The 21,747-nt window shown below is 36.8% G+C and overlaps 2 protein-coding genes across 2 annotated transcripts; both read right to left on the minus strand.

The window, feature by feature from the left end:
- Window positions 1-1,767: 1,767 nt before the first annotated feature.
- On the minus strand, window positions 1,768-2,497 carry LOC108989732. Its single transcript, XM_018963452.2, has one exon. The coding sequence runs from the start codon at window positions 2,479-2,481 to the stop codon at window positions 1,798-1,800; it is 684 nt and encodes a 227-aa protein (XP_018818997.1). The 5' UTR covers window positions 2,482-2,497; the 3' UTR covers window positions 1,768-1,797.
- A 305-nt stretch (window positions 2,498-2,802) lies between these two features.
- LOC108989722 lies at window positions 2,803-20,968 on the minus strand. The gene is made up of 17 exons (XM_035684371.1): window positions 20,393-20,968; window positions 19,967-20,015; window positions 16,049-16,489; window positions 15,222-15,574; window positions 14,944-15,147; window positions 14,683-14,871; window positions 14,388-14,462; window positions 14,242-14,308; window positions 13,015-14,128; window positions 12,880-12,936; window positions 10,660-10,734; window positions 10,469-10,511; window positions 5,601-5,944; window positions 5,148-5,400; window positions 4,291-5,064; window positions 3,406-3,652; window positions 2,803-3,243 (listed from the first exon to the last, which is right to left on the minus strand). Exons 1-17 carry the CDS (start codon window positions 20,792-20,794, stop codon window positions 2,822-2,824), a joined length of 5,109 nt encoding a protein of 1,702 aa, XP_035540264.1. The 5' UTR covers window positions 20,795-20,968; the 3' UTR covers window positions 2,803-2,821.
- Window positions 20,969-21,747: the final 779 nt, after the last annotated feature.

The following is a 21,747-nucleotide window of genomic DNA, read 5'->3' on the forward strand; positions in this document are numbered from 1 at the left end:
TGTAAAACCATACTTGTTTGTTATGGACTGTGGTAGTGTCAGCTTCTCCAACTTGAATGCTTGGATCTATGGGCCATTGCTTACTATTTATTTTTGGTAGTAAGTTGTTGAGACCTGGAATAACATATAGTATTCAAATTTTGCAAAATTGAATAATCTTGTGGGTATCTTGGAGAAGGTATTCATCTGTGTCTCCTAGTTGTGTTTGTTTTAAGTAACTGACACTAAACAAAGTACCTACAAATGACCTTTGATTGATCTTCGTGAATTTGTTTGTCAACATAAAAGTAATCGTTGAATGAAAATTTGTATCATGTCTTCTATTACAATATATTTGAAACTTCAAAATAGATAGAATAAGAGTTGGAAGAAAAGAGAGAAGTTAGCCATTTCATAAAACTAGGCAAACGTGCTTTGCACGTTGCTCCCGCCTAGTGTATATATATATATACATACTAGACTTATTGTTGGGTAGTTTGGTGTAAATCTGGTTCTGGTCTTGGGATATTATGTGTGCGTGTTGTACTGTAAATTGGTTTACTTTCAGACTCTAAGTCTTATTTGTTTTCACAGTTCATCTCAACTTATCTCATCTCATCTAATCATTACAATTTTTCTAAATTTTCACACGAAATATAATAAACAATTCAATTTTTTCACATCTCAATTCAATTTTTCAAATCTCAAAATAAAAATAATATTAAAAAAATATATTCTAATAATATTTTATTCAACTTTTAACTTTCATCTCAACTCATCTCATCTCATCTCAAAAAACAAACGAGGCTAACAAATCCATAATTTTGGACAGTGCCTCATCATCATCATTTTATCAGACAAAGGTGAATTGATCTGAATGATCCCAACAATTAAAAGACAAAAAAACGAATGATCCCAATTATTAAATCTATAAAATTGTGGTTGAAGTAGATCAGTATACCTAAAAGGACAAAATAAAGAAGAAAGCCAATTTGATTGTTACTAAGCACCTTTGAACTGCACAAAGTAAGATCCATAAAAGTTGATCAGCCTTGGGCAACTTTGAAACCCTTGAGGCTTGAGTTTTTTATTATTTTTTATTTTAATAAAAGGGGATACAAGCAAGTTTATTTCTTTTATTTTCGTATTGAAACTGGGGAAATTAAATAAGAGTTGCACTATCCAATTACTCATAAGTTAAATGAAAATATCATGATAAAATAATCTTTTTTTTTTTTTTTTGAACGGGTGATAAAATAATCTAATTTACTCTCACGATGCTACGTTTTCAATATCACACTATATTATTGTTAAACAACCATTATATTATAAAGTCACATCATCCATTCATTATTTTGAATTTTTTAGCTTTTATATTTAAATCGTTCTATTTTTATTTCATAGATTTTCATAATCTTACTAATCGCAAAGGTTTTACGACCATTGATAATAAAAACAACAACAGAGACATAACAAAACTTTTTTTTTTTTTTTATCCGATCAAAAATTCAGAATACTGGGAGAATTTAACAGATGACAATCCAAAGTTAAGGGAAGTAGTTCTATAATTACAAAAGAGAAGTTCTTTAGATCAAGAACAGAATTCCTATAGTAGAATTTGAGACACTGAAAAACAGTGAACCTCGTATTCATACCGTGGCTAAAATTTCTGAGACTTCCTATGCAGCCAGCATTTGTTTTCTAGGAATACTATTTTCTTCTTCTTTCTCGGAATTGGCCCGCTAATTGGGAAGACCACCTTACCTGGAAAAACATTGGGTGACAACTGAGAAACATCGAGAAAGAAGGAACACAAAGTCAGGGAGAGAGCTCCGATACAGAAGTCAGGCTGGGCTCCCACCCCAATCCTCGGATTGGTTTTCCCTTTGGGAGTGGAGGTACAAAAGGCTTTTTCCCTCTAACACGATTCCTCGTTGAAGGTTTCGAGTCTTTTGAGCACTTTTCGGTCGTGTCCTTGGATTGATAAAAATCTTTTGCATAACAAATACGCTCCTCCAGACCTACCTCACCTACATCTATGGTGATCTTCCAATCCCAAGTCTCCTTTTTTACTGCAACATGTTCTTTTACCTCGGCCTTCTTCCAGAGTTTATGCTTCAGTTTCTGCACAGTTGAGGATGGGACTACATAGTATTTCTGACCAGGCAAGAGACTGTCTTCCGGACATAATAGGGAATCGTGTGGACTTTTGAAGACTTCTGGCCGCGCAACAGACATCCCGGGATATTTTTCCATCAGCTTAGATGCAGGAATTGCATTTGGATAGAGTTCCTCACGCCCACCTGCATGAACTATTCTGACGTAAATATTTTTTGCCTGTAATCTCACGTCCAAGGATATGGAAGCTCCTCTCACTTCTTTCTTCCCTCTAGATTCAGATGATCTGTCGTCTGAAGCTCCTTCCAACTCTTTCCTCATACTGCTTTCTCTATTGCTGGAATACCGACCGAACCCCACCAAAGGAACGCACCTCTTCAGCATGGTTGCTAATCAAATGTCGTACACTGACCAAAGTTTTCGTCATAATCCGCTGACAGGGAATGTGGAGTGATTTGTGTATTGTGTTGCTTGAGTTATGCCACTGTTACCAAGCAATGTCAATGGAAGATTCCTTTTGTCTTTGACGGACGGCTTAACATTTTTCAATAGAAGACAGCGATGAAACCAAGGTGAGCCTTGAAGTGAAAGGGAATGACTTCATCTTGTATCTAGTTGGAAATATGTCCTCGTTTCTTTGATGTGAAAACCAAAGACGTGAGCCTTGAGCATAACATGAAAAGGCATCATCGCCTTGGCCTCAAAATTAGCAATTCGATTTAAACTAGTGCAAGTTTTGCAAGCACATCCTTGTACTAGAATCATAATCCCATAAGCCTGACAATACCTGTCTTTCCAGCTTCTTCAGTCTCCCACCAATCCAATTGTTGTGTAGAACAAAGCAACCCATCTTCACACAGGCAGCTTTAACGTTTTTCTTCCGCCACAGATCTAGGTAAGCACCGTTTGGGAAGAGGTTTCTATCTAAGAAATGAACAGTCAGATTCGTTTCAGGTTCCACACATCTATTATCACCTACGCGATTGGACCCACTTTCCCCACACAATGTGTCATAGAAGCTTGGCTGCTCGGATAGGGCAGACATGGCTGCATGCTTCACCACCTTCTCCATAGCAGCAATAGTTGAATTGTCAGAACGAGCAAAGTAGAAACCAGAGTTTAAGCGCCTAGGTAAGTTTATTGGTCCTGTATACGCCACATCAGAAGAGAGGGATGAATTCAGTCACATGAAATTCAGAAGATGTAATCAATTAAGCAATTATAAGTGAATCACATGAAATTTTTGTAAGTTGTACCACTCAGAGAGGGGGTTACTCTTTGAAGTTTGAGAATGCTTGGATTACGCACCTGTCATGTTAAATTCATCAGACTGTGCCACCAGAACAGCAGGGCCAAGAGAGTGAAGCAAAGGCAATGGATTCATAAACCAATATACATCCACATCACTTAGGAGCACGTTGTAACCAAGCTTCAGTATATTCAAAACCATTCTGGATTTCACTTTGGTCACCCTCTGAAAGCATTTTGTACCAAAGTGGCATTCATTGAAGCTGATGTTATTCGGAGCCAGTGGATCCTTGAAAACAGGCAGACCCTACCAGTAACCAGAATTTGTTTAATTTAGATCACGCATAGATGGGGGCAGTAATAATTCCAAAGCATCAGGGGTAATCAGCAGACAGCAAGATAGAACACAAGGCACAACTCAGCAACTCAAGGGCTTTTCAATGTGTTTGATGCTACAAGTAAGAAGGATATCAACTATACTAACAAATATCAGAGTCTTGTAAACAATATGCAGACATATGGAGATCAGTCCACTACACAGACAAGCTTCAAGATTTTAAGGACCAAGCAGAGGGTTGATAAATATAGAGGCCACAAATTTGCCACCCTTGGGTGCACAATGCATAATTACAACTTTCTCAAATTTCCACACAAAATATAATAAACCATTCAATTTTTTCAAATCTCAAAATAATAATAATATTAAAAAAATAATATTTTAACAATATTTTATTTAATTTTCATCTCAACTCATCTCATCTCAACTCACTATCCAAACAGCACCTAAATCTGCTCTACCTAAAGCATATGCCTAAAAGAGCGCATGGTTGTCCATAAACACGCATTTTGCGTAACGGAGAATGACCAAAAAGTTTATTAGAACAAAAAATAAAATAAAATTAGAAGAAAAAAAACACTATAAAAGTGTAGTGAAGCCTAAATTACCTGCAGAACAGAGAACGAGTAGGTTTCTTGGTCAAGAGCACAGATCATAAAATTTGTAATCAGAAGGCGGCGTAATCTGCACACCCAATTCATTAGCATGTCCTTATAACTATATCCAGCAACTGCAAGCACAATTGTCTTATTCTTGTCTGCAATTAATGGAAGGAGTGACTCCAAGGAGAAAGCAAAATCTAATGGTGCTGAGGGCCTCATCTGATCCTTCAAAGAGCAATCTAGTATTTTGTCCAGTGATTTAATAGCATCAACACAAGCCATGATCCTCTTTTTCCACCATGAATGCAAGATCCTTCTCTTACATAAACTGCGGGCACTCTGGTATCCGTATGGATAGACAGTTTTTTCAGTTGTGTTGGTGAAAACATATTGTCCGCTGCACTTCAAAAGTTTTATCAGGCTAGAGTAATTAGCCTCGCGATATAACAATGATCCATACAATGCCCCAATAAGGGAATTGCCAACATACTCCCACCTTCGCTTTTCAATATCTGAAACTCTGGAATCTCCAACTATTCCATTAGGCCAATGGTCCTGATGATTTAGATGGAAACTTGAGATGGTCCAACTGGCATCAAATACAAACCTGAGTTCAGATGACACGGCCTCATTAATGATCCAGTGGTTGTGGATCCCCTTCCCATACAAGAAAGGAGGAAGAACTCCTGTATGTAATGGCCAATCTCCGCTGTTCCAAGCCATAAGCATTCTTCCTTCACAACGATTCCATCGCCAGGTTTTAGAAAGCAGCTCCTGCAACTGAAGAAACGTAGAATAGTTGTTAAACGGACTAGTCTCGAGTGGGCTCATCAACTTTCAACCTGGAACAAGTTCTGTTGTACCTCCTGGGTTCTCACCCATTTTCCATCCCCTCTTCGCCAATGTTTCCCAGCTTCATCCAAGTATAATGGGAAGTAGGAGAAATTACGTGATGAAGCAACAAGGAGCCAATCACGGTCAAGTTCATAAACGTAGTTTAGGGTGGAAATGAAGTCAGGTAGAAGAATGGTTTCCGGATCAATAACAACGAAAATATCCGATGTGAATGAACGCGATCTTGCTATCATTGAATGGAAGAATGGGCTACCTAGGAACCTATATACATATATATACAGATCAAAAGGCAATGGATTCAATGTTTTTCCTTGTAAATGAGGCAAGAAACAGTCCTCCAACTTCCAGCATAGCAAAAAAAAACAAATTGAAGCTTCACAGATATAGCATTCTCGTTCAAATTAATACGGCCAATTCTATTTGATGGATTAAAAATCAATAAAATAACTTAATATGCTTACGTGAAATCAATGTTGGGCTCAACCAAAACCCTCGAACCAAAGGGAACTGCGAAAGAAACAACGGAAGGGTCTTGGCTGAAGAGAACAACAGTAATTTGTGGGGACAGAGCAAGCCATGACCGAACAGCTAGACTCTGCCTAGCCCCAACAGAGCCATTGAATGGACTAGGTGCTGAGAATATGGTAATCTTCGGATTGTCTGGATCGCCGACAGCTTTTTGATCAAGTTTGGTCACTCTGATCCGATGATCCTTGAGGGTAGGTAACCTCTGAGTAGAATAGAGAGAGATACCAATTAACACAAACCCAGATAGCCAAATTGACCATAATCCAACTTGAAATGCCTGTGAACCAAAACAAACTGCTGAGCAACAATCCGCATGAATCCAAAACAGGAAATATAAAAAACTACGCAAACAAAGAGTACGAGGTGGTTTCATAAGAAGGAATGGATAACAAATTGGCATATTGGGGAATCAGACAACTTAACAGCAGAAAGCAGAGAAAAGAGAAAGGACCTTCATTGCTGTGTTGTGAGAAGAACGAAATGAAGTTGATATGGAGAGGTTTGTTTTGTTGATTTATGGACTGTGTGAGTGGCGGCTGTATTGGTTTTTTTTTTCTTCTTCTCATTATTATAAATTTTTTAAATTCTTATACATTTTTTTAAAATTTTAAAATAATAATAATAATCAAAAATAATATTTTAATAATTTTTATTCAATTCATATAAAATAATTTATCTCATTTTACATCAAAACGAGCTTACCTACTGAAAGATAAAACATGCGCGAGTATCAAACTTCTCCACTGGTATCAGCACCACCAAGACGGGGAAGGCCATGAGCCATGTGAGGTTTGCCGACATGGACACGTTGGTTTCCATTAAAAACCTTTTTCTTTTCCGCATTTGAAACTTCGAAATGTGTCGGTCAACCAAGAGAGAGAGAGAGAGAGAACTTTGATTTGAGAAGACTCTTTGGGAGACGCATCTCTAGTCTCTTCTTCAAGTCGGCCTGCCTAAAATGCGTGCTACAAAGCCGTTTCCCCCGAAAATATGCACGAGCAATCGTGGAAAACCACGTCTTTGCTTTAAAGTCAATTCGCCAATATGTGCAGAAACCAATGCCTCCGAATCCTCCCCCATCTTTTTTATACGGAAAGATGTCACCTTTTGTTGAAATAATTTGAGACCCAAAAGCCAGTTTTATGAACTTATTAATTTCTAATAAATGTTAGATTTATATTTCATTTCATATGCATATGCTGTGGGTAATAAATATGACATGAACTAAAAAAAATATCGCATGTGAGTTCTTATATACAATGTTATTTGGGTAACCTTGCAAAATAATAATAATAATAATAATAATTCACATCAGTCACTATTTATTACTTCACACCCCACACTTTATGAAAAACACTTTACACCTTATAAAAAAAAAGAAAAATATTTGCATCAGCCTACTATTCATCACACACTCAACACACTTAGTGTATTGAGATTTAAAAAAAAAAAAATTTGAATGCATGGTGTGTGAAGTGTGTAGGCTGATGCATAGAATTATCCTAAAAAAAAACTATCAAGTGTGGAGTGTAAGGATAAATAGTGACTTATGTATAGTAAAATCTAATAAAAAAGCATGCTAATGATTAATGATTAATTAAATCCTACCCATATGATAAAAAAACAGTTTATTCTCTCATTAAGGTAGAGACCTTAAGAAGACAAGTAAATGTACGTAACAGGTTCATACATTGAACTGGATCCAACCAATAACACTTTGTGGAATGATCACTTTTTCTTTTGCAATTTACTTATAATTCTTAGAACTAAGAGATTTGTGTGTATTAATTATGTGTTTTTGCACAGAAACTTTGATTGTCTCAACCGCTAATGCTTACATAACGAGGAGTTCAGAGTCACTCGGAGAGATCTATGGTATACTCATAGTGGAGTTGGGGTTGAATAAAAATCGGCAGGTAAGATTTTTCAAATTATATTTATACAAGATTTATTTTTTAAAATAATTGAGGAGATCAACGGAATTATGAAATTGATTAAGAATGCATGAGTTAGGAATTACGTTGTAGAATATAAATATATATATATATAAATATATATATATTATATTCAAAACTCGATTCTAATGACTCGTATGGAATATAGTATGGTTGGAAGTAAATTATGTAATAATTGTAGGCAAATGGGCCTCGATTTTAAACTTCAAATCCTCCACCTCAATTCCACATTGTCGATGGGCATTAGTGCAATTTGCAGAAGCCAGAATCTATTATGGCTCGCTCAGATTTTACAAGTATATTGAAAAAATAAATAAATAAAATACTATATTTTATTAAAAAAAAATATTTACAGTCATAAAATACATAAACGTCACATATTCTTTTTTAAAAAAACGAGTAAATATAAATTCATATGAAAAAATTAATTTTTTTATAATAGACTATTATTTCAAAATAAATATACGATGCTTACACAATTCATGAATATATCTAACATTACTCTTTTGTTAATGATCAACTATCATAATCTTTGTGCCATAGTTTTCAAAACTCGAGGAACTAGAGACAACACAATTGGGTTGCATTAAGAGTAAATTGTCTCGATCAAAGACAGAATTTTTTAATATATCAATCATATCTTAAGTTCTGATTTAGTTTCACAAAATTTTCAAACTCATCTTATTTTATCTCAATATCCAAATACCATTCAAACATATTTTAAATTTTCAACTTATTATTCTAATTATTACCTAATTATTACAATTTTCTCAAACTTCCAAACAAAACATAAAATAATTCAATTTTTTCAAATCTCAAAACAAAAATAATATCAAAATATTATATTTTAATCCTCTTTTAACTTTATAGTTTTTTTTATTTAATTTTTTCTCTCATTTCTCAAAACCTCATAAAAATCTTAATTCAAACTATTTTATTACTATTCACAAATTACCTCACTACAATTCACAGATGAGAAAACCAAACGAGACACCGTTTGGATAGTGAAAATGTTTCATCTCATCTCATCATTACAACTTTTTTAAATTCTCACACAAAATATAATAAACAAGATAACTTTTTCAATTTCCAAAATAATAATAATAATATTAAAAAATAATATTTTAATAATATTTTAATCAACTTTTATTTTAATTCATCACATTTTAACTCATTATCCAAACGACACCTAAATTGAATAAAATATAAATCGTTTTTTATCATATTGGTTTCCCCAAAACTAACAATTATTTTATTAAATCAATAAACCATTACCTCCAAGACAAAGTCTTCAAACTCATAAATTTATTATTTCAATACATCAACAAAAAATAACTGCTGGAGGGTATGGAATACGGTAGGCTTCCCTTATCGTGTTCCGTACTTGTTATACGGGAAGAATGACATAACCAATGACAATGGAACACCAAAGCATACACCAAAATCTGCGCGCGCGCGCGACAAAAATCTCAACAAAACATCATTTTACAATTAATACAACGCAAAGAAACTACAAAAGAAAAAAACAATATAACCGAAACATTACTCAGTACCTATGTTCTTCGGCTAGGTTTGGGAGTGGATTGTCAAAAGTGTCTTGTCCTGGCGGAGAGAGTAGAGAGACGGTAGATTAGTGAACATACAGATCAATAGAGGATTGTAGCAATGAGGTGAGTGGACGACGACAAATCAGAGGCTTAAATATCCATGGATAAGGAAAGTGGATGAAAAAGGGAAAACTTGAAGAGAGATGATGGGAAATGTGATGACCGCCAGCCAAACAGAATCGGAACAGAAGAATCCAATCAAAAAAGGTTGGTTCGAAAGATAGAGGGCAAATGGCACGTGGTGGCATGCCAGTCGAAAGCAGCATATGCTGCCAAACACCAACAAAAATAGAGCAAAGTTGGCTGGCTCAAGGAGATCAACAGACAACAATTCTGATGTTGTGGGCGGAGAATGGATGATCTAACTCCCAAAACTAATACAAAATGAGAGAGAGAGAGAGAGAGAGAGAGAGAGAGAGTAGTAGAGAGCTCCTCCCTTTGGTTGCAAATGGTGTATGGGTTGGGGTGGGGGAAGATTAGTTTTAAAACAATAAATTCATCAGTTACTATTCACCCTCACACTCAAGAAAAAAAAAACAAAAAAACAAAAAAACAAAAAATTTGTCAAGTGTGGGATATAGAATAAATAGTGACTGATGTATAGCAAATCCCGTCTTAAAATGCTAGACGAAATGGTTCGGGCTCAGTCAGTCTGTTAATAATTAGTCTTGTGACTGGTACAACTCGGTCTAATTAGGTCTTGTGACTTGTACAAGTTACAGGGCTACCATTCCTCTTAACCGGATGGTAGTGTCTCAGAATAAATACCACAACCTAACAAATAAAAATCAAAATGAAATATACGATTACACTTCAGGGGTTACAACTACAGATGATACCTCTAGAAAATATGCAATCCTAAGGCCACAAAACTGTAATAGAAACTTCTCCAGGTGCAGGGGAGCCAAGACGTGAAAACACAACATCTGCCAACCTTGATCCATCATTAACCCATCTAAAATGTACTTTCCATTCATCTATCGGACCAACAAAGATATTACAGGACGTGCTTAACTTCCCCCACCATACACTATCATAATGTCCAGGGTAACCGAGTACATCACTCAACCCCATGACCCTGCACCGATATTAGTGAACTCGAGCTTAACTTACCCTTGACATACACCAACACGATGTCTGGAGTAACCAAGTACATCAGTCAACCACCATGACTGTGCACTGATACGAGTGAACTCGAGCCTAAAAGTGCCTATGATCTGGAGGGCTCCTCTCAGATTATCTATGCCTCCGAACAGGTGATTTGGACCTTGACCTTCTTCCCCTGCATTTAAATTAGTGAAATAAATGGACTAAACAATGTGGGGAGATAATTCACAAGCCTGACTCTTTCACCTGAGTTGCTTATTTGCTATGATGAAGGGAGTGTATGTCACAACAATATTAATAATATCTTAAGCTAAGAGATATACCTGGTGGGATCAAGAGAAGAGTAGGGAGAATGCCTGCGCTGAGAATGCTTGCTATGCGGGGACCGCGAAACTTGTCTAGAAATGAAAACATCCATCATACTAATTTCGTGAGTTATATAATCGTAATTCAGGAGAGAAACGTTCAACCTTTTACATAGTCAAACTTGACAAGAATTTGCCTGTTTAGCATAGCATTTTCTGTTTATGATATAGAAATTAGAATGAGATAATTAAAACATCAATAGGGATCAATCCAAAAAAGAGTGAATATTGCTAATCCTCAAGAAAAACTGCAGATCCACCAATGAACATGATAAATCTTCTCCAGAGAACGCATTTTTCACATTTATTAGGAACTGAAATCAAATAAAAATCTCCCGTTACTATGATAGTAGCCTAGCAGACAGTACAAACAATAAGTATGTGACAGATTCATCAAAGTGAAACCACTCGATATTTGTTGTCTACACCTGACTACTAAATACATTTAATAGATATTAATTAGATTAAAGAATGCAACAAAAAGATGAAAACATAATCAGAAGCATTGAAAGCAGTACAAATGATATTAATAAAAGATTAATGAACTGGAGAAACGCTCCAAATTCAGGAACAATCAGTCTCATCTATTAATTAATCACGAGGGGAAACCTGCCTTGCAGCTATAACTAGATTTTTCACGATTGATGTGAGTGTTCAGAAATAAACAAGGGCATACGCCAACATACTGTTTGCAGCCAGATAAAAATAGAGGCAAAGGGAGGGGGAGAGAATCAGTAGAGAGAATTGACAGTCACTTGAAAGGAACTAATAGTATGATTTATATCAGTATGATTACTGATAGAAATTGAGGATCCCAAACGAATGATAAAGGAGCTAAAAACTTCCGTTTTCAATACTATATTCTTTTGGACAGCTTTTATAAATTTTAATAGGCTGAGTTTACATGATTTTCTTGTCTCTTTTTCTATTTCTAGTTAAGGGTTACTCTTGCATACTTCTTGTCTACTTGGGATATGCCTTCTTTGTTCTCTAATAAATTCCTCGACTACTTAAAAAAAAATAAATTAACAAATATATCAAACCTTAGAAAATTGTCAACTCAACTCAACTAGTTTATCCCAACCAAATATGGAAGATGCAAGAGAATGGTCAGTTAGCAGAGTTAATATTTAGTCATTTAACCATTTCAAGTGCTGCGTTTACTGATTTTAAAAATAAAAATAAAAAAACTATTGCAAGAGCTGCGTGCAAAGAACAACTTAGTCAACACCCACACAGGAAGTAAAAAGTAGCAAGGGCAAAGCATTAGAAGCTTCATACATAAAGAGGCTAATGTTAAAATTTAGGGTGTGTTCCCTGAAAATAGGCAGAAAGCAAGACTAAAGTGCAGACCTTAAAAGTCACAGGGAAAGCATATTCTAAAAACTGAAGCACCCAACTATTTTCATTATTACGTATCTATGTGCAAGCTTGCATAAATAGCAGTCTCCACAGAATGGAATGTAGAAAATAAAACTTCACCTTTTTTCTGGATAGGTAAAATAAGAGTTTATTGAAACGTGTAAATAGGCGTGGGCGTGGGCGTGGGCAACGCCTATTTCATTCTCATTAATAACGTTACTTTTACTTGTCAAAAAATGTAAATAGGCATTGCCCAAGTTCACAGAAAGTAAACAAAAGGAAACACCTAGTTACAGTCTAGCAACTAGAAAATGATACGAGAAACTTCACCTAAATTGAACCTATAGATCACTATTATTATGCAGACTTCTGACCTAACAGGATCACCCACACCAAAATCAGAATTGCAAGCTTAATCAGTCACATTATTAAGATGCCTTCACCGTATATGTGATTAACAGCATACTATCACAGTTCACTTCAATCATCCTTTGAGACCACAAAGAGTTTGCAAAAACGAAAATATTCAAAGTATATATCAGTATTGTATTAAAAGTTAAGTAAAAACAAATATTATGCCAGGCACTTAAACATAAACAGAAGTTTAACAAAAAGAATGCATATTTTTTTTTCTTGTACCAATAAATCAACATGCTAATGTCTTACTTTTAATTTCCTAGGTGTTGATATCAAGTTAGTTTTCTAAAAATTAAGTAAAATAGAATGGGGTCGGTTTGTTGTCGATAGGAATTTTTAAACAGCCCCTTGACATTTGTAAACCTGAACAAAAGCATAGAGATTTTGATAAATGGGTACCTTCCCCTAGACCTGACAGGTGATGGTGGTGTGTTCCGTTTCCTTGATTGCATCTTCCTGCAATATGACTGCAGATAAGGACCACTTAACACAACTGAAGACGAGAGGCAGAGTAAGAAGATTGTAATGGCGAACCTTTTAGAATCATCGGAGGCTTCATCACTTGAATTATTGGCATGACTAACAGAGATGTCCTTGCTGTTTCTACCTTTACTGCTAATGGAAGAAGAACGTCTTCTCTTGTGCCTGCTTGACTCACTTGCATTCTTTTTTCGTGACCCATCTTCCTCATTCTTTCTGTGTTCTCTTTTTCTACTCGTATCTTCTTTAGCACTACCCCGATGGAATCTCTCTCCTTCTTTCCTGTCTTCCTTGACGTCAAGATGGTCAGACTTTTTTCTTGCCTCAGATTGCTTTGCTTTTTCCCCGGGCTCTTTAATTCGCTCCTTTGGCCCATTCCAATCATCTTCTTTATCCTTTCTTGGATGTCTTTCATCTGGTCTCCTACGTTTCTCCTCTCCCTTCGCATCCGCCTTAATCTTACTACCCTCCCCCTCCTTGACAAAGTCTTTCCCAGAACTCTTTTTACTTTCCTGTCGATCACTTTTATCTAACTTCATTCCTGTTTCACTGTGTTGGGGATCATTAGTTGATGTTTTCTTAAAACTAACATACTCTCCAGGTTGTCCAGATTCCATTACTCCCACAGTGTTCTTTGAGCCATTGGTTCTATCTAGCATTTTCCCACCAACAGCAATTCCTTCATCACCATCTTCAGAGACCACCTCGGAAGAATAAGCATGGCCTAGACCCCCATCCACCCTATTATCATTCAACTCACTAATAGCAGCACCATTGGTGTTTTTGGGTTCAATGGAGCTGGTTTTGCCCATGCCACTCTCCATATTTTTCTTACTTCTGCTGTGCTCTTGAAGTTCTAGTTTGGAGATTCCATTCTCAGCAGCTTCATGCGTATCTTCGGTACGCGTTTTAATGCCTGACTGCTGATTGGAATTTGTTAAACTTGAGCTTCGCATTTCATCATCTCCATCTTCATCATCAGAAGCATAATTTCCAAGACCTAAAATATCTCCTGGGGAGCTGGAACTAGATTTTTCACTGACACTTTTAGTGTTAGAATCATTTGCAGATCCGGGAATTAGAACTTTCGCAGATGCCTTAGGAACTGGAACTGCTGTCAGAGACGATGGCGATTCCTTATGATTGGAAGTGATAGTGTTCTGCTCAACTGTTACATCATAGTAAAGTTTTTTCAAATGGCAGAAAATTATAGCACTTCACAGCTAGCAGCACTAGTATATGGAAACTGATAACAAAAGTTGGAGGTCGAGATCCAATTACCACCGACTGTTAGATCATCTTCACCAATAACTTTAGTGGCAATTTCATCAAACAGCTCATCAGTAACCTAATAAATATCATAACAATTAGAACTACAGAAGACAGAAACTAAATATGACAACCATCACACTTTCAGCAACTGTAACCTTTAAAAGAACTTCAGTTAGCACACGTTTTATTTCCTGGTTAATAGCTGCAGTTCTTTCTGCTTCCACATCATCCTACACAGAGCAAAACTATGGCTTATGAAGAACACAAGACAAACAAAAAGCAAACAATAGCTATATCACAACGAAGAAAAATTCATGAAAGAAGTAATGGAAAGGACTTCTCATGGTATGAAAAGAAACATTCACCAGAGGATAAAAAACAGAAAATCAATCATCTTTTTAAATCAACCGACTGAAGTATTGAAATGTGAAACAGTTAACAGAATAGAACCTCATCTTCTTCTTCTTCGGTTGACCTAGAAGAATCAATGCTTTTGCTATCTGCCTGGTCACCCTTCCCAATAGATTTATCAATACCTTCATCCTCAACGGTTTGTGTTACCTCCTTAGGATGGTCCACAGAAGAACTTGTAATGACTGCTTTCTTTATTTCCTCTTTAAGCCAATTAGGCACTGAAGGCTGGAAAAAAGTTCCAAAAACGATAAATTTTAACTATGTCACTGTTTAATAATGAAGGCTGAAAAAGATTACCTTTTTAGGGCGTTCAGAAACTGTAGAAATTCCATATGCATCACCAGAGAAAGCTGTGGTAGGATGAAGTGCAGGTCCTGTACTGAGAGCAAAGGGTATACCACCAGATGGAATTGCTGGCTGACCTGGTCCATGGAACCTTCCAAATGGTGTGGCAACATGTCCAGGAACAGGAGACTGTATAGCCAGGGAAGGATCATGCTGCTAAATGAAACAAATGTCAGCATAGTCACATGAAGGATCAAGAATTGGACAACTCAGGAAGCCAGAATCAAGACCTGTGCCCCTGATGTAATATCTGGAGAAATTGAAGGATAAACCAAACCAGGTGTAATAGGGGGAGTCCAGCTATTTATTGAGTGCACTGCTGCAACAGGGTCGATGCTTCTTACAGGTCCAATTGAATCATGATGAGAATAAGTGGATTGCATATGTTGATCACGATCACGGTTAAATCTAGGTGCAAAATCTAAAGGCTGATCAGCAAGATTGGTTGTGGCATCAGCTGATTGATTGCCATATGTGAAGGGTACATGCATTGGTAAATGGTGCTGTCCCTCCTGAGCTGAGGAATTTGGCAGAGGCAACAGTTTGTACGACTGCTCATTTTGATCTGTTTTATCTTCTTTACCTGCCAATTAAGTAAATAGTCAAACAGCAAATAAAATGGGTCGTGTGTGGATGCATACTGGGGGGAAGAGGGGGGGACGGGGGTGTTGATGAAGTTCAGAAGGCTATCAAGAATCCACAACATAAAGGTAAGCAGACAAATCCTGGCTTCTTTCGACTTATAATTTTGATGTGATCGCAAGATTAGTGATGTAGCATCCTGAAATGAAATTATGTATTGCTTCTCATCTTAACTACAGCAGAAGCTGTGATTAAAGTGGAAACATAAAATAATAACTAAAGAAGGTAAGAGATCTCTATAAGGCCCCAGTTATAAATTAATACAGTACCATAGAAGTATTTACTAAAGAGGGTTCCTTTGTTCCCGGACACACGGTGCCAACAAAAAAAAAAAATTAGTAAAAGAGTGTTTCATAGCAGCAGTTCTTTAACACAAGTTTCATGTACAAGCTCAATATGCTAAGTGAATCATTACCTGTAATAGAAGAATAACTAGAAGGTACCTCCTGCTGATGAACAGATGAACTTGTGAGTACGTTTCCTTGATGATGAAATACAGCACTTGAATCTCCAGCCGATGTCCCATCTCTAATATTGTAAGGTAGACGCGCATCTGGAACATAAGAAGATAGCTCAGAGCCAATGGATGCAATCTCCTGGGAATAAACTATCGATGGCTGGTGAAGAGGTGCACCTGAAACTGGAAACTGTTGATAGCTTGGAGCAGAAAGGGACTGATCTTGAATATCTGGGTAATGAGCATCAACGGCTTGTGGATACTGATCATAATAATGACTTTGATCTTCCACCCTGCCAACTGGTGTAAACTGAGATTGTGAATGCTGATTCTCCATTGCTGTTTTAGCATCTGCCCATGCTCGAGCCCTGGCAGCCCAATCTTCTTCATTATTATGGGCTGCATTATATAAACATGAAAATTTAAACCAAAACATCAACTTTTTTTAATAAGTTAAACCAAAATGTCAATTATTGATGAACTTAATAAATTTTTTTGGTAAGTATGAACTTAATAAATTTCTTACTCAAAAAGTAAAATATGGCCCACCCTCAAATAATAAGCAGCAGTATCATACATCAGTTGCACATTATGTTTCGAATTGCAGGTTCGACTGCTTATATGTATAGTTGGGATTAGCAAATATATTTTTATAAATAAGATTTTAACTATGATCCCATAGCAAGTAGTATGTATAATTACCATCATCACTTTAAATGCATAAAACACCTCTTAAATTACTATTTTCTGCAGCCTCACTGATACACAAGTAAACACAATACAGCCCAATGTCTACACGGTTAAGATAAAGCAGTGAGGATTACAAGAAAAAAGATTATTTGTACAAAATCGTCATCTCTCAAACATAAAACCTACATCTGTTCTCATCCGAACTGGCTGTCTCCCAGCTTAGTGTGTTCCGAATATGTGTGGACACACCATAATAACACATACTTTGGGTGTCACAAGCCTTGCAATTAATCACATGCCATTTCAATGAAATGAATATTCACTAAAGCAAAATAATTATTCCTTTCTTCTTCATAACACAACTCTCACAACAGCATGAGATTGAGCCAATGACTTCTCCCTCCACCTGTAATACCCCAGATTGTGTATAGGAAAGTGAGATCCCACATTGCTTGGGAGGGAGAAACTCAAGCCCTTTATAATGCTTCCAAGGGAGTCCAATTATAACCTCAACTAGTTCTTTTGGAGCATAGGGCCAATGTGCCTAGAACATTCTTTGGATCATTACAAATGATATCATAGTTAACCCAACCGGAAGTGTGCGAATTGAGTCATACCACTTACAATGGATAGAATGGCACGACGAGGATGTCAGGGTTTTGAGGGCGGAGATTGTAATACCCTAGACTATGCATAAGAATGTGGTAAATGGGATCCCACATAGGAGGGAGAAGTTCAAACCCTCCAGCTTTCAAGGGTCTCCAATTGTAACACGAAAAAGCAGGGAAATAAAAGAAAAGAAAAAATAAAGAGCACGAGGCTCTGTCTTTGTGACTTGTTCAATCAATGAACAGTTCAAAGACACCATGAGATGAACTGAAATACTCCCATGAAGTGTTTTATAAGACGTTTGGTTATACAAGCAACTTTGGCCGTACGAAACCACCTCAGATGGTTTGTGCTTCATCTAAAGCCCCAAACAAGGCCTTAGTCTCTCTCTCTGTGGAACTTTTGCCATAAACCTATGCCACTACATAGTAGCTACCCTTTTCGGAGTATGGGCTTAGATATGGCTTGAGCCTTCCTTGGATCGTTACACATAATATCAAAGCCAATCCCAACTAGAAGTGTGGGACTTGAGTTGTGCCACTTATGATGAAATAGCGGACGTTGGGGAGATTATAATATCTCGAATTGTGGAAGTTTATCAGGAAATGATGGGATTATTTTGTGAAACAAGTCAAATCTGTGGTTGGGGATGGTTCAAGAGTTCGACTCTGGTTTGATGCTTGTTGTAGTGAGAATGCACTGTTTAGAGCTTTTCTGGCTGTTAATTAGCAGGCATCAATTTCAGAGTTGATGAGTTGCTCTAATGGAGAGGTGCATTAGAAGTTAGATTTTTTAGACCTGTTCAAGATTGGGAAATTGAGGGGGTTAATGATTTTTTTAGCTTGTTGTATTCAGTGGATATTAGAAGACATGACAGGGATCAAATGTTCTGGAGATATACAGCGTCTAAAAATTTTTCTATTAGATCATTTTATAAGATTTTGTCCTTTCCTTGGAAGAGTATTTGGAAGGCTCATGTTCCGTCAAAGGTTGCTTTTTTGTATGGACAGCAGCAATTGGGAATACTCAGACTACTGACAATCTGAGAAAGCGTGAAATGATTGTTATGGAGTAGTGCTTCATGTGCAAGAAAGCTGCGGAATCAGTGAATCATTTATTTCTACATTGTGATGTGGCTAAAGTGTTATGGGATGGTGTGTTTAGAAGATTTGGACTGATCTGGGATATGCCAAAGTCAGTGGTAGATTTACTCGAATGTTGGACTAGACTTCATACTTGCTCTCAAGTGGCAGCTGCGTGGAAGATGATTCATGTGTGCATTATGTGGTGCATTTGAGTGGAAAAGAATGAGAGGTGTTTTAATAATAGGGAACACAATGTAGAAGAACTCTGGGAATTTATTGTGTTCCTTGTTTAGTTGGTTTTCAGCTATTGTACTCAATGGAGGGGTTGTTAATGAGTTTTTGTCCTCGTTTTTCTAGTATTAGAATGTATTTAGGTATTTCTTTTGTATACTTCCTATGTACATGTGCTTCGCCTATTGCATTTGATGAATAAAATTTTTACTTATCAAAAAAAATTATATCTCGGATTTTGTATAGAAAGGTGGTGAATGAGATATCTAAGCTTTCCTTGGGTCGTTACACATGGTATCAAAATCAATCCCAACTAGAAGTGTGGTACTTGAGTTCTGACACCTATGATGAAATAGCTCGACAAGGACGTTGGGAATTTGAGTGGGGAGATTATAATATCTCGGATTGTGTATAGAAAGGTGGTGAATGAGATCCCACATTGCTTAAGAAGAAGAAGTCTAAGCCCTTTATAATGATTTCAAAACATTCTGATTGTAACATCAACTAGTTCTTTCAAAGCATGGGCTGATGTAGCTTAGGTCTTCCTTGCATTGTTAATACACCCTTTGGTATGGAAATAGATGCCATTTGCCAAAAGACCATTGGCTCTCTACAACTAAATAAATGATGCTCAAGATGATTATGCAAGATCAAGATTGCAAAGACAGCATAGACAGGGGACATGTGACCCAAATTATAAATATAAGAGCCTAGAAATCCTGATAAAATCTTCAATTAATTAACCAAAAAAAATCCCGATAACTCTAGCACGGCACATACCCTGTGCACCAACACCTTCAACATGTATAGCATTCCACTTGAAATCATTAATAAAGATAAAGCACTATATTTTAAGCATTGTTTCTACGTGACCAACTGAGCAATTTTAAAAACCACAGATATCAACCAAATTAAACACTTATAAATTTTTTTTTTTTTTTTTTTTTTTTTGTAGTAAAACAATTGCAAATTTAGTATTTGCTATATGCATCATTACTTAGTCACCAACAATCCTCTTCTCGGTCTTTTCAGAACATAATAGCTAAAATTCCATGATTTTCAATCCAAGCAACTGCCACATCAGTCAAGACACAAATTGGAGATCATTTAATAGCAAAATTATTAAAATGATGCCTACTTTGACAGAAAATTATCATCTTCCATTTTACGTTGTTACAGAGTAAGCAGAACGTGAGGAACGATAATGACGCAATGCATTTACATACGAGAACGATGAAACAATTAATATATAGAAGCTTACCAGGATAACTCCAACCTTGATGGTGAGGCCAATTTGTACTGCCCCAGTCCTGCAAAAAAGAATATAATGAGTTAGAAAGCAGTCAAATATGCAAGCTACTCAATCATCCCAACGACGGGCTTGAGTGCGAAAGCATGCCGTCTCAAAAAAGAAATGAATGATCTGACAAGCATAGTTAATAACACTATACGATCCAACTAAAAGAAGCAATAAACCACCACCACCACAAAAGAGCCTAACGAACCAATCAACATGAGATTCTAGAGACAGATACAAATTAGTGACTCAAAACCGGATCCTTAACTCAGAAAATTTATTCGAAAAGAACAGGAATGAAATTGATAAAGAAACGCAAAACCCTAGAGAATAAAAAAGGGCAAGATTAAAACAAAACTAAAGCTAAATAACAGAGAGAGTTGAGATTACTTGGCTGGCCTGAGGATAAGACTGGGGAAACTGGGAATGAGGAGGAGGAGGAGGCGGAGGAGGGAGATGGGGAGGCACGTGGGTGCGAGAGGGGGGAGGAGGAGGGAACTGGTTGTGGTGGTGGAGGGGTGGCGGGTGCGCAGGGTAAGGATGAGGGGGCGTAGGATAAGCAGAACCAGGCGGAGGAAGATGGTCCGAGTGAGGAGGAGGAGGCGGAGGAGCCCACTGCAAAGGAGGCGGTGACGGGGACTGGGAATGATGGTACTGAAACTGGTTGGAGAACCACGGCGGAGGTGGTTGCTGGTGATGTTGGAATTGTTGGTGGTGGGGATCCGACGTCGACGGTGGCGGTGGCGGTGGCGGGGGCCTCATGTATCGCTGAGGCTGCTGGTACGCGTCCATGTGTGGTTGAGCTTCGTGACTTGTATTAAAGGCTTATACTACGGGCTTTTGGTCCTTCAATATTGGGATGGCCGACGAGGGTTCCTCGCAGCAGTGCAGCTGCAGGGGATGAACGAACGAGCAAATGAATGGAACGAAATGGGGGAAATTAGATTTTAGGAGGGGGGGGGAGCAGGGAAGTCTCAATGACTGCTACCATTGGGAATTACTGCCCGTTTCAATTTAGACCCTACTGAGTTGGGCCTTCCACACTATTTTGGGCTTTCTTTATTATAGATCTGTTTATTAAGCCCCAAAGGACAGGCTGGGTTCAGCGAAAGCCATCTGCATGGACGCATAAGCAAGCAACACTTGGCGTTTGGGGTTGGGGACCTGGGGTTGGTATCGACAGCACTTTGTTTGCGTAGAAGAAAAGGGCTGCAAAAACATAAATATTTTACTAACAAACAGATTAGATAAAAATAAATTTATAAAATAAGGTAGTTTGATATAACTCGTCAATTATAAACTTATTTTTATCTTAGAGAATATCTAATCACTTAAAACTAAATCAATTTATAAGTTTATTTTTATATAATCTCTTTATATTTATAATATTAAACTCTCGTTTTTCTTATCTATTCTAAAATATGAGCAGATTAATTATTTTATAACTACTTATGATGCATTTCAACAGTTAAAAAATGGCTAGTTTTCTTATTACATAACAAATGTCGTATAACAACTAGAAAATAGCTAGTTTTCTTTTATGTAACAAATGTCGTCTACTATTTCCTTCTTCATATATTTCAATGAGTTGATGTTCTCCATCAATGTACAAGATTTTATTTAAACATAGAAAAAAAATATTAACTTATTATTTAAAATACCCAAAAATAATTTTATCATTTCAATAAAATCTAACATTCTCTCACTATTTGGAACAATAATTAAAAAAAAATTATTGTGCATAT

This window comes from Juglans regia, chromosome 13, assembly GCF_001411555.2.
Source record: "Juglans regia cultivar Chandler chromosome 13, Walnut 2.0, whole genome shotgun sequence".
In the NCBI taxonomy this organism is placed as follows: Eukaryota; Viridiplantae; Streptophyta; class Magnoliopsida; order Fagales; family Juglandaceae; genus Juglans; species Juglans regia.

Bases quoted from the DNA above. Each gene is read 5' to 3' on its own strand.
- LOC108989722 (XM_035684371.1), bottom strand. From the start codon at position 20,794: ATGGACGCGTACCAGCAGCCTCAGCGATACATGAGGCCCCCGCCACCG. The intron at 14,129-14,241 runs GTAATTGGATCT...ATGATGTAACAG, and splicing joins AGATGATCTAACAGTCGGTG to TTGAGCAGAACACTATCACT. The intron at 10,735-12,879 runs GTACCCATTTAT...TTTCATTTCTAG, and splicing joins CCTGTCAGGTCTAGGGGAAG to ACAAGTTTCGCGGTCCCCGC.
- LOC108989732 (XM_018963452.2), bottom strand. From the start codon at position 2,481: ATGCTGAAGAGGTGCGTTCCTTTGGTGGGGTTCGGTCGGTATTCCAGC.